The sequence below is a fragment of the Corvus hawaiiensis genome, chromosome 4 (assembly GCF_020740725.1).
Source record: "Corvus hawaiiensis isolate bCorHaw1 chromosome 4, bCorHaw1.pri.cur, whole genome shotgun sequence".
NCBI lineage: Eukaryota > Metazoa > Chordata > Aves > Passeriformes > Corvidae > Corvus > Corvus hawaiiensis.
The window spans coordinates 46,191,318-46,207,943 of NC_063216.1; the positions used below are offsets into that span (position 1 = coordinate 46,191,318).

Here is a 16,626-nt window from a genome sequence, read left to right on the forward strand (position 1 = left end):
TATCAGCTATTTATACACACTGATTAGATCCCCCATCAGCCTTCTTCAGGCTGAATACTCCCAGCTCTCTCAGTCTCTCCCTGTACAGCGGACACTCCAGTCCTTGATCATCTTTGTGGCCCTTCACTGGCCTCACTCCACTTAAGTCCATGTCCTTCTTTTACTAGGGAGCCAGGATATTATAGGAGAAAAAGGACAGTGTTCTGGCTAAGGACATGGGCAGACCTCGTGTTGACATAAACTAGCTACCATTTATCAGCCCAAATTTTGGTTTTAATCTCTCTTTGCTGCACTGTTTTACCTAAAATATAGACAGAACAGTACTATCTACTGTCAGTGAGTAGATGGAAACACATTTTTGTGAATGCCCATGCTAAGGTCTCAAGCCCTTATCTGAGAGCAGCAGATAGAATTACCTGTAATCCCTTATATGCTTCATGGTAAATGCGATGGCACAATTTAGCATAAAAGTTTCATTCCCACTCACTCTGCACACCAGCAGTTGTGCTGTTGACAGCCGTGGAAGCCTCTAGTGCCTGGCTGAGATGCATACATCTCAGGTGTGTGTACATGGTGTGTACAGCCACACTGCAAACACATGATGGCACTTTGCGTCAAACGTGAAGAAATCTTGAACAGATGCCTCAACAGAGAGGCGAGACTCCCATGGACAAAAGTACCAAAGCCTACAATCTGTGCCACAACGCAGGTGCTTATTGGGGGTAGGATTAAGGTAGTGGAAAGTAGTTTTTAAATCATGCCAACACTTTCTAGGGCTCCTTGAAATCATTTATGTTGCAGTTAATGAGTGACACGAAGCCAGCTTGGTAGGAGAGCTCTCAGCTCCACCCTTGGGACTGTAACAAAGTGGGGAAGAACAAGGCAGGGTCAGAGCTGTAAACAAGGTACGTGTCCTGGCGTGGCACTCCAGCAATGTGGCTACTCACTGCCCAGCCCTGTGTGCCCAAGGCAGTGCGCTGTGCTGTGCAGATCAACCAAGAGCAAGCCTGGATAATCTCATGCCACAGCTGTATGTGCCTATGCCCTTTAAACTGCACTCGTGGTACAGGCAGGTCATCCAGGCTCACCAGTCAGTTCCAGGAGGATTCTGCCCCAAAAACAGCTTTAAGGATTAGCTTAGTGTCCATGTATTTTTGTTGTCTGCCTGATGAGCAGTGTGGGTTGTAAAAAACATTTTCCCTCTATAACATTTGTTTTCTATAGGCATGCCATTTTCCTTACTGATATACTGCATCCTGATTAATGTATGGTCACTTGCAATCTCTGAAATAAGAGGAAATGATCTGGAAATTATGTTTAGGTCAAGAAGCACTCAGGGAAATTATAGAAATTAATCCAGTGAATTGCATAATGAAAAATGTAGTATTTTTCTCTGCTGTAGTTTGTGTGCTCAATAGTTTCCTTCTGTGAATACAACTAAAATAAATATAGGTTTTTCATTTATTTTGTCATAGGCTGAGTACTACTATGAGTTCCTGTCTTTGCAGTCTTTGGATAAAGGCATAATGGCTGATCCAACTATAAATATCCCCCTGCTTGGAACAGTTCCTCATAAAGCATCAGGTTTGTACTGTTGATATTATAAATTTTGTTCCTGTGAAAAATATTCTACAGCCAGTAAAGTCTAAATATCTTATTATGAATTGTAGTTCTGAAGTTTATTGCCTAAAGAAATGCTTGCCACAGTACTTGGCACTGAAGAGTTTGTAAATGCCTTGCCTGAGTACAGCAGCATATTTTGTCTGAGCCAAGTCACATGAAGCTTTTATGTGTAGATAAATCAGCAGAAACTTGTGCAGAAGTGTTGCATAAAATTCATGAATGCTATTACTTAAGTTGTGCAACTTTTGGAAAACAAATTCTTTGATCACTATGGGAAAAGTTATCAAATTATTCTGTTTCTCAGGGGTTGCAGTTCGAAAATGTTTTGCTTTCATTTGGGGTCACCAGGCATTCAGCTCAAAGACACAAGTTCTAGTTTAGGATATTATCATTTATCCCTTAGTTGTGCATTCTTAGTCCTTCACTGGAATTTACAGCTCCACAGCAGAGGCTGAGCCCAAGCCAATGCAAGTCTTTCAGAAGCACCATGCTGCGTAGTGAGCTGATCGGAGTAAAAAAGCTTTCCATGAAAGATTATTGAATCTGGTTAGCTCTGAAGTGGATGAATAACAGTTTATGTGAACTGTTTCAGGATTCATAGGTGGTAGCCTCTGGTAGGGAGGCAGAAATACATCTCTTGATGACAGTAGTGCCTTAGTGTTCATGGTTTCCTAAATTGCCTTAGCCTGTCTGTGGGATAAATGTGGGAAAGAAATGAGTAATGAAACAGGAGGATTGGACTATGAAGGAAGCACTGTCACACAGGTTTTCATCTTAGATGAGTCTTTCTTCCTTCTCTCTTTTTCAGTGGATAAATTCTGGAAGTTTTTTTATAATATTCTCCATTTTCACCTTGCCATTAGATTGTCATTGAAGTAATGTTTCAATACAGCTTTTTGCTGTGACACCTGGAATTTAGCATGAGTGATTGGTCTCTACATTCAGTGTGGATTGAAGGAGTAGTATTGAAAATAGATTTGGGTGAAAGATGCTATGATATTTGCACCACAACTGCTGCAATTGAATTGGTTGCAAGCCCAATAAATGTCAAATAAAGACACTTAAAAGCAACTTAAAAGTCATAAAGGCCAAATTCTTTTTAAGCATTATTTCCATCTCGATATAAAGCAGGTGAGATATGTGAGAAGCACTCTCTGCTGCACTCAGCACTCTGATATAAGCTAGCTACTCCTTTAATTTTTAACTATCTAGAAAGGCTAGACCAAAATTACCCCTTCTGACCGTGTTTAGGAAAACTTAATCTACAAGTGCAGGGAGGCCAGAGATGAGATCTCACAGTTGCAGCAGAAGGTCTGTTAACCATCATGATGGGAGGCCTTATTAAAGCCGAAAGGACTTACCTGTTGGCAGCATCAGCACCTCAGTTCCAGGACTAACAGGGGCATGTCCATGGTGTTCCCTTCCATGGATCATGTGCAGGGCATCTCTGCACTGAATGTACATATAAGCAGTATTTAAGTCCTGTTTGGCGTTCCAGTGCTCCAGTGTTTAGTAGCAATTGATAATCAGTACCTGTACAGTACTTGGAGCATGTACACTGTTAATGGTGAGACACTACTATGATGGTGGGTTTTTTACACTGCCTGTTAGCTGGCCAAAACTAACTTAGTAGTCCTAAGTAAATACATGCTATAAAGGTAGTGGTTGTTTGCTACTTTGTAGTTATTGCTGTAATTAATGTGTTGGCAAAACAGAGTTGGCAAATCTAGTCTAGTTTGCCTGGATCTACTGCATTACCAAAGCATTTTTCTACACATACAGATGTCAGAAGAAATTCAACCACAAGCTTGTGTTTAGTAACAAATCAACAGTTGGTGCTTTTTGAAAAAGTGTTTTAGCCCAAAGACAATTAATTGCCCTTAAAGACAATTAAGGAGAAATAAAAGAGGAAAGGTAGCTATAGTAAACATGATTGTGGGAAACAAGTATGAGGATTGACAGACACCTTATTCAGAGGTAATTGAAACCAATGGTTTTATAAAAATCAGTGGACTTTTGTAACTTCTTTGAGGATATTTGTCTACCTCCAAATGAGGCATATGAACGGCTTTAGTGCTGTAGGGCCTCTCTAGCCTCTATTTTGCCTTATGGCCAATGGTGGCCGTAAGAAGACCTGTGGAAGGGCAAAAGGAGGACAAGCATACATGATACTTCTGTTTACACTCTCAGCTTTTACTACCTTCAGCTTGGAGGATTTCCTGTGTCTTAAATGATTTGTCTACTTTATAAACCCACATGGGTTACAGATCTCTCTTTCTAGTACTTCTTCAGGCTCTCCTTGAGTCCATATCATCTTCTGTTATCTCCAATCACCTTGGCAAGGAGTTCACTGCCACCCATTGCACGAAGATCCCCCTCCTGTTGCTTCAAGTCTGGCTGCAGCAGCTTCATCTGATGGGCACTAGTCCATGCACTGGTAGAGACAGTAGCCAATCCATACTGTTGGTCCGATCCATGATTTTGTACTCATCAATTATGTACCCCCTGAATTTTTTTTTCTCTTTGCCAGACTGAAGAGTCACAACCTACCCAATTGTTCCTCATTGGATGCAACCTTGTCCTTCTCTTACCTTTCCCTAATTCAGTATATCCTGAGATGAGGTACCAAATTCTCCTTGGATTTAAGTGAGATTTAAACCACCTAGATTCCTTAGACTTATTGGAAATCCCATTCCAAATCCCAGGATTGGTACCTGATTCAGTGCTCACAACGTGGATATTGTTGCACCTAAACACATGGTAAGACGTTAAGAAGGCTGTAGAAGATGCTTTCCACTGGAAGCTTAAAGAGCTAAGACTACTCAGCTTGTCTAAATGAAGATGTTTGAGAGGAGTGTGGATATCTGCCCAATGAGAAGCAGCTGGCTGCTCATTTCTGGCTGCAGGGGAAAGTCTATAAGGTCTAGTGGTTCAGTCTGAGGTTTAGCAAGTCCAAAACAAAGTGAGTCATTTTTGCGGCAATGATTAACATCTTGAACACCACACTCAGAGAGGTAAACGCAGCTCTAGGTCTGTGCCCAGAAGCAATGTAGTGGTGTGTGACTGAGAAAGAGCTGGCCACCTAAGTGGCCCGAGTCAGCCCCTCCTGTCCCTGTCTGACCCAGGCAGTGCAGTGCTGGTGCAGGCTGGCATGGCCAGGCTGCTGGCACAGTGCTACTTCGTGCATTTCATGCAGCCCCACCAGCCCACCAGCCAGGCTCAGGAGACCTTCTTTCCCTGCCCACTGCTGGTTTTGAGATAGTAAAATATAAGCACTGAGCATCCAAAGATGCCGAAAATCTCTCCAAGCTCAGTGGCAGAAATCAGTGTCTTCTCTGAGTGCAGCACCATCTCTGCTCTCTCCACCATGCTGGTAGAGAGTGACAGTGGGCTGTGTATGTATATTCTCCAGAACTTTCATGCCTGCTTCTGTTGAAATTGGTCATTCAGAGATGTCCCTTAGGAAGTCCCACCCAGGACTAAAGGCTGTTTTTGATGGTGGCCTTGGCATATTTGTCTAGTGGGTAAAGCAATTTCTTGCAAACTTGAAGGGCTGTGCAGACACACAGGAGTTACTCTCAGACTGCTTCTGCTGAAGACAATTTAGGGAACCTTGGTTTCCTGAACAATGGGAAAAGCCATGACCTCCCAGACAAAATATATTAAACCTGCATCATCTGCATCCTAGGAGAGCATTGTAATTACTACCTAAAATTAAGCTAGGTTTAAGTCACTAGGTTTCCTGAGGTTCCTTTTCAAATTAGTTAAACTTTCCTTGTTCCTGCTAGAGCCATCTGCTCTGCAGCCCTGGATACAAGTGCTCCAGAGGATGCAGAAATTTATATGTGCAGGAAAGGCTGTTCTCTGGCCTGGTGGTAGGAAGATGGTTAACAGAAAGAAGTACAGATCTGTGATTCCCTCTCCTTGTTTTTAGCCAGTGATGGACAAATGTAAACTGCACCCTGAATTTGGGAAGCAGGGACCAGAGGTGAGGTTTGCCCTACCCCAGCCCTGGTCAGCACTGTATTAGGCCACGGGAGCTTGTGGCTGTGTTTTTTGATGCAAGGGACTTCTCTCTGTGCTTTGGTTTGACTGTAGTGCTATTGGTGTGTACTTAGCATTATTCAAACAGGCATAAAAATGCAAGGATTGAGGCAGAGTTTAGGGGCTTTATTTCAGCTCTGAACCACCACAGAGTTTGGCCAGGATCCAGGTGGTTTTTGCTCACAGGTGGGTCCTGTACTGCATTTTTGTGTGCCTAACTGTTCAGACATATTGTAAGTCAAAAAATTTTGGCCCTTCCAAGGTGGGCAGTGCTGGAATAAAAGGTTTATAACCTGTGGCCTTGGTCTCTAGAGATGCATTGCTGGATTTTTCCCTAGGCATTTAAACCACAGCCAGATCTCAGAGGGGTTGCTACCAATCAGTGAAATCTAGATACAGCTATAGCGCTGTCATTAAAAGTCTGCCACGTCTTCCTCCCCGTTGCAATTTACTCAACTAAAACACATCCCAATCCAAGCACTGATTTTCTGCACTTATCCTGTAAGAAGGTTACTACAGCTTAAGAAGTTCACTGCATTTAAAATGTATTTAATCCACTGTAAGAGTTTCCTTCTTGCCACGTGGTTGCATGGTTTTGGTCTTTGAAAAGGTTGGTGTAAAACCCTTCAGCTATGTAATTTCTTTAGAATGAGAACTTCAAGGGACCTTTCAGTTTGTAGGACTTACCAGAAGCAGAATGTGTTTCAGCAATAAATTATTTGGTATTTTACCAAGGCAGCAAATCAAAAAATGGCCAAATTATGGCTTGCAAAGTCTTTTATAACAAGCAATCTAAACCCAAATGTAAGGCTGTTAGCTCAGTATTTAGTTCTGAAATCTCAGGCCAGCTTCAAAAGAAAGGAATAAACAATTTCTCTTAGTTGGATTTGACTTATAAAGCAGCTAAGAAGAGCCAATTTTGAAGAAAAGAGATAAAATCATTTCATCTGAAGATTATTTAAGATCATTTGTGACAATAACAGCGGAGAATTCCATAGCTCTGAGGTATTTGGCTTACTTCATCATTAAAATACTCCAGATTTACTGGCCTTAATTATTTGCTTAAACTCTTTGTATTTCAAAAGTGTTTGTATACTTTTCCTGGAAAGGCAATGTCCAAATATCACTATACTTAACTAGTTCTGTCAGAGTGAGGTGTCTATGCTTTCTTTTTAAAAACTGCACCTATGATCATACTTATCCAGTGTACCATTTTGCCAACACTTCATGGAGTAAGTTTTGGTTAGATAAGCATCTTATTTAGGTATTAGTTGTGATATCCAAGCCATAAAACTTATCTAAAGTAACTTTTTTTTCCCAAAATATATGTTTATACAGAAGTCATATGACAGCATGGAAAATTTAGACTCAGAAATGAGCAGTTCAACTCAGAAAATTAGAAGTAGGCTTCCAGCTTGTTTTGATGTATCCTTAGATACTTCCACATGAGTAATTTCCTCATCTGCAAGAAAAGTATGGTTGTGTTAAGACCGCTGTCTGTGCTGTAGACTGTTGGGGTTATATCAGCAAATGAGCACAAGCTCTTCTGTGCTGCTGTACTTCTAACCCTGGAGCCATCTCTAAATAAAGTGATCTGTGTCTCTGTGTTACAAGTTTTCACCAATGGCATTCCTCCAAAGCTTAAATACATTTATGATCTATTTTTTTTAGTATTTCAGTGTATGCTTTTATATGTATATATATATGTGCATGTAAGTATAAATACTACTGTTATTATTATCCTTTTAGTTGTTCAGGTTGGATTTCCTTGCCTTGGAAAACAAGATGGGGTTGCAGCATTTGAAGTGAACGTGATCATAATGAATTCAGAAGGCAATATTATTCTCCAGACACCTCAGAATGCCATCTTCTTTAAAACCTGTCAGCAAGGTAACACTGAAGACAACATGCTGGAATACTGTTAGACCAGGTCACCTAACTGTCCTATGTCTCATTTAGGATAAGAGCTAGAGAGGTTGGAAATAAAGCAGCCACACAATGTGTAGCAATCTTGGTGATTTCCAGGCTTTCTGGCTCTGTGTGCATTTGCTGGTCATTTACTATGTGTTTAGTGACCCTTTTCTTACTGAGTTCCCTTAACAGACTGGTTTGGAGACATTTCTCCCTCCTCCTGTTCACTGCTCATCACATTAAGGACATTGATAGAGATGTATCATATGAAAACCCCCTGTTAGCAAATGATTTGAGGTGCTTGGAGGAGAGTTAGTTCTGTGAAAGCAGGCTGAGGTTAATATTTCCAGAAATGGCACGTCATCTGGGGAACTGATCTTCTGGGGGCTGTAGTGGGGACATTGCTATCAATTAATGCTATCAGTGCCTTAGTTCCAACTTGGTGCCTTTAGTTACTTACATCTCAAACTTGTGCATCCAAACTGAATACAAAAATTTTAAATTAGAAAATTTCTGCAAAACTTGGCTTTACCTTCTCTGTAGCTCAGGTGCAACCTCTTGGCTTTCGATACCAGTAAAATGGTGGAAGTTGGTGTTCAATACTTCCAGTCATCAAGCAGCAAGCACACAGAAGAAGAGCAGCATGAAGTTACTGCAGAGTTGGCTTGGAGAGGAGAGCACTTGTTTAATCAACCAATTTATGAACCATAAACACTATGTAATAAGACTTTTTGGATTAATTTGAATTTGATAAACCACAAACAACTATAATTATCACTTTAAGCTGAGGCTATGGAAATCGAAAAATCAGTATCAGAAAAAATCAGAAAAATAAGATAGTTATCCCATATCATGTGCAATTGTATCGGATTAACCCATGACAGGGCTGATGTACAAAGAAAAAGATTTTTATTCTTCTCCTATTAAATCTTCTTTCACAGTCTCTCATTTTCTTCTCTGCACTATTTTCTCTGAGATAATTGGCTGTAGTGTGGCTTTGAAGGGCGAACAGCAGGAGCAAGAGCTGTTTATTCTTTGAAACCTCACTACGCCTAAATAGAAAAGCTGCTTGTCTCCTTTGAAGCCTTGAGGCTGCCAATTAGCCCAGGGAAAGTGGAGGAGGGGGAGAAGAAGTGGGCAGAGAAACAGGAAGAAAAATGGAGGCTTAAAGGATGCAAAATCAGCCAGATCTCATGTATGAAGTTGTGTGCCTGGTGTAAATACAACACAAAATTTTTCCTATCTTCTTATTTTCAGTTCAGCTCAAAGATATTGAACTTAATAAACTTTGGAAATAGCATTGGGGTATTCTAACAGGGACAGAAGAGTTACAGGTCTGTATTGTGGAAAACAGTGTGTTAAAGAGGAAGGGCTCAGTTTAGTAGTAGCATTCATCCAAGTTATCGTTTCTGTGTTATTGTTTGTTGTTACCATTTTTATATGAGTTGTAATCTCTAACAATTTAGCAGAATTACATCATATGACCTCTCAATAAACCTGGGGTTGGTTATTGTCCCAGTCCTTTGTTTCTGGAGCCAGCTGAGACACACAAGGAAGATTTTCCAAACTCTACAGACGTGCAGAGGAGGAGTTTCTCACATCATCTTTTCCAGCCCATACTGGAATAATTCCCATTTCTGCCCAGTGTCTGGTAAGGTGGACACTGCAGTGTTTTGGGACAGATGATGAGAAGGATAAAAATGTCTTTCTTATTTCTTCTTTTGGTTGGTGTTAGAGTAGGGGTGAGTTTCCTTCCTCTGAAAGACATCATACATGGTGAAGAGCTCCAGTTTCTCCTGTCAGGGCCCTAGTCACTGTTTCCAGTTATTCTTGGCCATACAGAAAGGCCTTGGCAGAGGAAGTGAGGGGAGCAAGGGAGCAATTTTGTGGATAAGAGAGGATTTGTTGTGGCTAAGAGGTGGTCACAAAGAAAAAAATTATGTTTTCCTATTTTTCTGCTTGAAATGGTATGCATTTAGGCATGCATTTTTTTGGTAATGAATAGCAGCTCTGCATTTGGGTACAAAGAGAGAAGCACTTCCAGAAAGAGTCCTAGAGTACAGTGTTAGAACACAGGAGGATCAAAAAACTCTTTACTACTATAACTACAGCTGCAAACAGCTTTACTTTTAAGGCATATCATTTTACCTCAGAGGTTTTGAACCTTCTCACTTGGAATGTCACACGACAGAGCATCAGGATGAGGAGGTTGTGCCTACAACTGATCCCTAGTGATGTTAAGTTCTTCTAATGGGAGGAGGCAGCCTCTCCTGCCTGCCTTATTCTCTGTGAGGGATCTGGGAAGGTATTTTTGAGTAATTGTTTTTCTACCTAGAAGTCCTTTTTGGGTTTGATTTAGTTTGTCTTCTTGTTTGATGGACTCTCATGTTTTGAGGATGGTGGTGGCACCCAGAGGTATTTCTCATCCTTGTATAATCCTGCGAGTGTTGCCAAATGCTTTTACGTATTTGATCAATAATTGAGATATGAATGAGTGTTGATGGTGATACAGGACTATTGTGCAGGAGTGCTTTCATCTTTCTTTTTGGCCTTCTTTCATTTAGTCTTGATGCTCACGCTTTCATATGAACAGAGATTTCATCACTGTCACCTCAGTACTAACAGATGCGGTAATTAATGCAATGCAAGTTGCAGTGACGTCTACTTCAGGCTGCAGAAATTGAAACTGGTCCTGCACACTAAGGGCAGGTCTAACCAGCCATGCAAGTTCTGCACTGGGTTGTCTGCTCAGTTCTGCACTAAGCTGCCTGCTCATTTCCACGCAGAAAAGAACGTACTGGATCAAGCAGAGCGTCCACATTGCTCATGTGCTTGTAGAGCAGCAGAGCAATCAAAACGCACAGTCCGTCAACAAGTACATCACACACGTGAACACATGATGGAACCTCTATTTGTAGACTGCTAAGAGAGAAACTAATTTATCTTAAAGAAATCTTAGCTGAATTTCCATTTCTTCAGTGTTTGTCTGCCAGCAAATGTTTTAACTGTTGTGTCGAAGACATATATTGAACCTACTGAGAGCTGGCTGGCAGCTGAATTATATAACGTTTTAATTTAGATTGTTGTTATATTTTATGAAGCGGAATGTCCAGGAGGATGCAGAAATGGAGGGGTTTGCAACGAAAGACACGTCTGTGAATGTCCTGATGGGTTTTATGGGCCTCACTGTGAGAAAGGTAATTTAATAAAAAATCTCAACTCTCTTCTTTACATCAATCACAAGAAAACTGTATCTCCTGCACTGTAGACTCTCCTAAAATTAAGAATGGACTGTTCTGAAGACTTCGTATATTTTGAGTTCAAACATGTAAGTGAATTGTTATTATCATCCATGTTCTAATGGAAATACGAGTTGCTTACATGAAAAATATTTTCTCTCTCACAGATTGCATTTAACAAAAACTGATGCAATAGTTAAGTGATCCTTAATCACAGGGAATCCGTCTGGCAAGAAGATTAAATAAAATTCTTCTGCTAATGAGGACTAGCTGGGAAACAAAGCACAGTGCTTTAGTTGCTCTGCGTTTGTTTATTTGGAGATAAGATCAGATTTGTAAGCAGGCTGAAAACAAAGATGGGAAGATGAAGGGAAGATTCTCTTTCTTTTCCATTAGTGAATAATATCTCAAACCAACACTTCCAGGAGTGAAGGACCAGAAAATTGGTGTGACTTGGCAAGGAAACTAGATCTTCTTCCTATCCCTCCCTTCCTCTTCCCAGTGGCAGTCCCTCCGCAGCATGACTCCAATACAATAATTCACTCCCTGATGCTCTGGCTACATCAAAAATATTAAGTACAAAGGATCAAGGACTGTTCTCTAGCCTGGAGGGCAACTGGCAGCGCTTACATTCATATGTTTAACAAACTCTTACCTTCCAACAAACCATTACAAACTCACTCCTGGGAGGAACCTGTGGTCACTACTCATCCCAGGACCACGGCCAGGAGGGTTTGCTGGTCAGGGGAGACAAAGCTGAGCCACCAACAATTTCACAAGATGATTTCACGAGGCCGTTTGGCCTCACGCTGGGTACTGTTTAACACACTAGCATGGACCCAACCTCGCTGCATGTACCAATTTTGGGCAACCACAAAGTGAAGCATTGCCCCCTAACATGCCTCCCTGAAGAGCTTTTTGGGGATGGCCACAAGGCAGAGATGTCTTGGAAGAGCACAGGGGCTCCAAAGAAGATTCACTGGGAGCATGCAGGACAGTTTGGCTGTGCAGCAGGCTTTCCTAGCCAAAATTAGGTAACCATGCTTATGCTCAGGTATGCAGGAGTAGGGAAGGTTCATTGTAAAGCCTGCCTGGTAACCCCACTGAGTTACTGGCCCCTCTGAGACAGTGCTGCCTGTACAGCTGAGGGACCAGAATACAGTTATAGAGAGGACTTGTCTGACGGGATTTTAAATATCCAGAGTGTGTAGGTGTATATGTGTACTTTCCTCTCCCCTGTCTGGTATTAAACTCTACAAGAGGCAATTTCTGCTTACATATGGAATCAGATTTGAACTTAAATTAGCCTTCGCTTTTTAGTAGCACTACACAGAAATTGCCAGTTACAAACCAAAGATGCAATAGATTTTACCCCCTATCAGAGGCACTTTGCAAAGGTGATGTAGAACAATAAGCAGAAGGAAAAGCAGCTTAACGAGTCAATGTGCTGTGTATTTAAATACCAGTTGCTGTCCCACCAGCGATGCTTTTTCTGCTCTTCCCCTTCCTCAGCACTGTGTGTTCCTCGCTGCATGAACGGCGGGCTGTGCATTACACCCGGTCTCTGCATCTGCCCCCCGGGGTTCTACGGCATCAACTGTGACAAAGGTAAACGCCAGCTAAACCCCGCCCCGGGCTCTGCACCCAGCAGCCTCTCTTTATTCTCTTGTGGCAGCTTCCCTCTAGGAGTGCATTTGGGAAAGTCAGGCAAGCAATAAGTAAATAAGTTTTAAAAATATTGTGATTCTTAAAATAGATGCTGTAGCACAGCCTGGCAGCTCCTGGAAGAATACAGGAATTTGCAGGCATCCATACACTGTGAGGGGTAGTTTGCATAATCCCTTCAGATGATTCACTGTGGATCTTACCACAAAAATCACTTATATTTCTAGCAGGGGGTGGGGGGGGGGATAGAATTACAAAAAAAAAAATCTCTATTTGAGCTCTAGTTTCCTGTAGTAAAATTAATTTTACTAATTATTTAGTATGTTAATGTGCTGCATCTAGACTCATGAAAAAATACGCCGGCTATTCATTTTTTATTGCTGCATTGGGGCTCATGATGGGTAAAAATAAACAATCAGTTGTTCAGAACAGTAATTTGGATCAGTCTAAGCTACCATGTAGACAAAAACCAAGTAGTTTCCTGCAGAAATATAACTGACCTGCTCATGGCAGAGCAGAACATTGTGCTGCATTTGTTGTTGCAGGTCTGTATGAAGTAAAGACTGAATGCAAAAGGTCCTAGAGGACTTTTTAACAAAATAATGGGAACCTTCCTATTATTTTGCACAAACTGTTGGTGTCAATGCCCTCATGTCTTGTATCTAGTATTTGAACAGACTTTTACCACATTTAGAGAGCGCTTCAAATGCACAATTAAATTAAATGCTCCCAATGTCTTGAAGGATTAATGTGAATCCCAGCTGTTTGGTGAAAAGTCACATCCAACACAATGTGATTTGGCAGCTGAAAGACAGAGCATTTGCATCTATGTCACCACACAGAAAAACTCATAAAGGTTTCTTTTTAGTCAAAGCGTTACTTAAGAACTGTAGTGAAGTATCCTCTTGTAGAAGTAGCTTCCAGTCCTAGGTTGTGCTCCTTTTATCAGACGCTGACAGTTTCAATAGCAATAGTGCCTTAATCCTTCAAAGAGCTTGATGTGGGGGGGTTGATAAAGATGTAGCACAGTCTGTCCTCAGAGAACTCACTGCGGTATTGTTCGCTTGTCTCATTCTATACTGCCTTGTGTGTGTGCCCGTGTAAAGCATTATGTGGGAACAACTGCATTTCAGTCTTACTTTGTAAACCAGATGAAAAGAGGTTAATCCTGCTTTTACAAGCTACTCAATGTTTATTTATGATGAGCAGCAGAGAACATTGTCCAAGTTAGACCTAGTTCATATTAATGACTTAGTTTGTTCCTCTTTTATTTGTTTCAGCAAACTGTACAACAACCTGTTTCAATGGAGGCACGTGTTTCTATCTGGGAAAATGCATTTGTCCTTCAGGCTATGAAGGAGACCAATGTGAAATTAGTGAGTAGCATCTCTGTGTGCTTGCTTTCATTTACATCAGCTTTTTCTAGTGTCAGTGCCTGAGTGATGACATGTGACCTGCCTCTGCTGGGCTCAGAGCGAGGGTCTCACACAGCAGTTTGGGACCCTCCGAGTCAGACGCCACATGCCTCCAGACAGGTTTCCTACTTAGAAGTTTGATTCATTGCTGCACCATCTCACCCCCTGCCCTGTTCTGTTTTCATAGTAACCAGGCTTGGTAACAATCCTCAAGCCGTAAGTATGCAAGCCATACCCTGTGGCAGACAGATGTGCTGCCATGCCAAGCCCGTGGGGGGCATCTATTTTCAAACATTATGGCAAATCACACTTCGGCACAGCAGATTAGGTTTGAGCCAACACCTCTGAATGGGCTACTGAAATTTGGGAATGAAAAGGTTTGGGGCAAAAGGAGGACTGAACTCTAAGAGCTGAGAGCTTTCATGTAACATACAAAGTTACATTCATAAGGTAACTTGAGAGTGCCTAACCAGATCTCACTCTTCCTGGACTTAGAACTTCTAACAGGACACTGTGCAAGAAAGCTTTCCCTGCTGTAAATAATCCCACTGATATTCCCCAGCACCTTCACAGGAGCATGAAGAGCAGTATTTGGCCTAGGATATGTAAATGCTGATTTTTTAATATGCATGAATAGAAACAAGCTCTTCTCGCAATTAGGAACAGTTTATCACTTTGGAAACACGTGGAAATAAACTCTTAACTTGCTGTCAGCCAATACACAATAATAAGTGAATTACTATGCAAAGGAAGTACACAGATACTGTAAGACCTACATTTTGCTCAGTATTCACGTGTAGGTTAACAATAGGTGTATGTAAATGTTTCACCTTATCTCTATGCATTACTAAGGTATTTTGCAACTCCTTTTTACATCATTAAAAATTTAGGGAAAAAGAAGCAGCAAAGCTTTATTGTTTTTAAGTTTAAAAAGATTGCCCAATGATATTAAATATTGCCCATATGATTCAGATCATATGCCACGAGATCAGCAGTGTGGGTTTTCACTGGATTTACTTTTGCTTACATCAAGTTCAAATTTGACTATTTGGCAGAACCCCTTTTATTTCTTCAGTCCCCAAACAGTCAACTTTGTTGACATTTTTTAGATGAAGATTAAAGTTTGATTTAAAGAGAAAAGCATGTATTTTATGTTGGTGGTGGTTTTTTGAGGAGAATTCTTAGAACTGTTATTACAGCATGTATAATTAAGGGCAGGCCATTTAATTGATCTGTCTGAGGAGCTAAAGCTCATATTTGCTTACTGCTGCTTGGGATAAGTGCAACTGCTTTGACTTCCAGGAAAGGCTTACCTGTGAAACTCAAATTAAATTAACTAAAATACAGGCGGTAGGCTAGTTCCTGTACAAAAGAAAGAAAAACAAATTCAGGATGATGGTATGCTAAGACCTAAACTGGGACCATGTCAGTGAGAGCAAGGAAAGCTATGCACTTACTTTGGCTCTAGTAAAGCCAGGACTGCAATTGTTAGACTGTGATTGACAGCTGTCATCACCTCTGGGCACTGCACCAGCACCAGCACAGCAGTGGAAGACTGCAAAAAAATCTAGAAGAGGCTTAGAAACACCAGAGCAGAAACACAACTCAGTCCATTTTCTTAGATCCACGGCCAGCTACATTCAGTCATGGGATTCTTAAAATAATGAGGGGAGAAAACCTTTCAACAGGCAGAAAGCCATCTTCTGAAAATTGCAAGCTTTTGTTGGTTTTTTTTTTTAACATTGTGTGTAGGTTTTCAGTGCTTGCATAATAATTGAATCCCTCTGTAAGACTCCTGGGAAGTCTGCTGAACCCAGTCTACAACACTAACAAGCATTCTTCCAGATTTTTTTCTAGTTATAGGTTTGCATTGTCTCTAATTAGTGTTTCACTTTGAATCCAGAGAGTTTTATTTGGCTTTGGATTCCTCCCCTATTTGTCACCAGCTGTTTTGCTGCTTTTTCCATTTCTCAGTCAATAACAGAGAGAGTTATTACTCTTTCCTTCATTCTGTGACAATATCTTAGTCCAAAGTTAATTGAGCTATGCTGAGCCAAATGCTTGCCTGTTGCAACTTGGTGGAAGTTGGTGTCACATCTCTTGACCCATATCGTCCCAATTTACTTAAAGAATTACGAAAATTCATGGATTTTTTTTGCTCTTTCCAGTTGTTAATTACTTGGAATGCAAATGTTTGCAAATTAGAATGCCTAAATTTTCCCTCCCCAGAGGCTCCTGCAGAGAAATTGAGCTTTTACAGAAATTCTCCTTAGCACAGTTTGTTCCATCACCTGCTTATGAAACTTGTTTCAGGGCTATTAAAATAATTATGTACAATAGGAACGAGTGTTTCCTTTATATTGACAATACACATGTGCATCACAGAGGTCTGCAGGGGCTGAGGCCTGAGCAGGTGCTGCCTGTGATGTTGAGCTCCCAAGAGGGCAGTCTGTGATCATGAAATGAGGCTTTCAGCACAGCCAGCCAGTGTTGACGCTTAAATTATCATGTGCAGGTCTCAGTTAATACCTTTCTTAAAAAAAAAAAAGAAAAGGGAAAAGGAAAGGGGAAAGGAAAAGGAAAGGGAAAAGGAAAGGGAAAAGGAAAAGGAAAGGGAAAAAGGGGAAAGGAAGCAGTTTGCTGCCCCAGGTTCCAGAGTTTTTTTGCTCACAGATTCAGGTAAATATAAGTGCTGAATCTAGGAAGGGTGCCTTTTTTTCTCTTTTCTG

The 16,626-nt window shown here is 41.1% G+C and overlaps 1 protein-coding gene across 1 annotated transcript in view; it reads left to right on the top strand.

Moving 5' to 3' along the window:
* The window catches only part of WIF1 (WNT inhibitory factor 1), a 38,541-nt gene that overhangs the window by 16,770 nt on the left and 5,145 nt on the right, over positions 1-16,626 (top strand). The window contains exons 3-7 of the mRNA XM_048302234.1: positions 1,476-1,584; positions 7,417-7,557; positions 10,680-10,775; positions 12,330-12,425; positions 13,763-13,858. Coding sequence (XP_048158191.1) covers positions 1,476-1,584; positions 7,417-7,557; positions 10,680-10,775; positions 12,330-12,425; positions 13,763-13,858 — 538 coding nt within the window. The remainder of the gene's footprint in view (positions 1-1,475; positions 1,585-7,416; positions 7,558-10,679; positions 10,776-12,329; positions 12,426-13,762; positions 13,859-16,626) is intronic.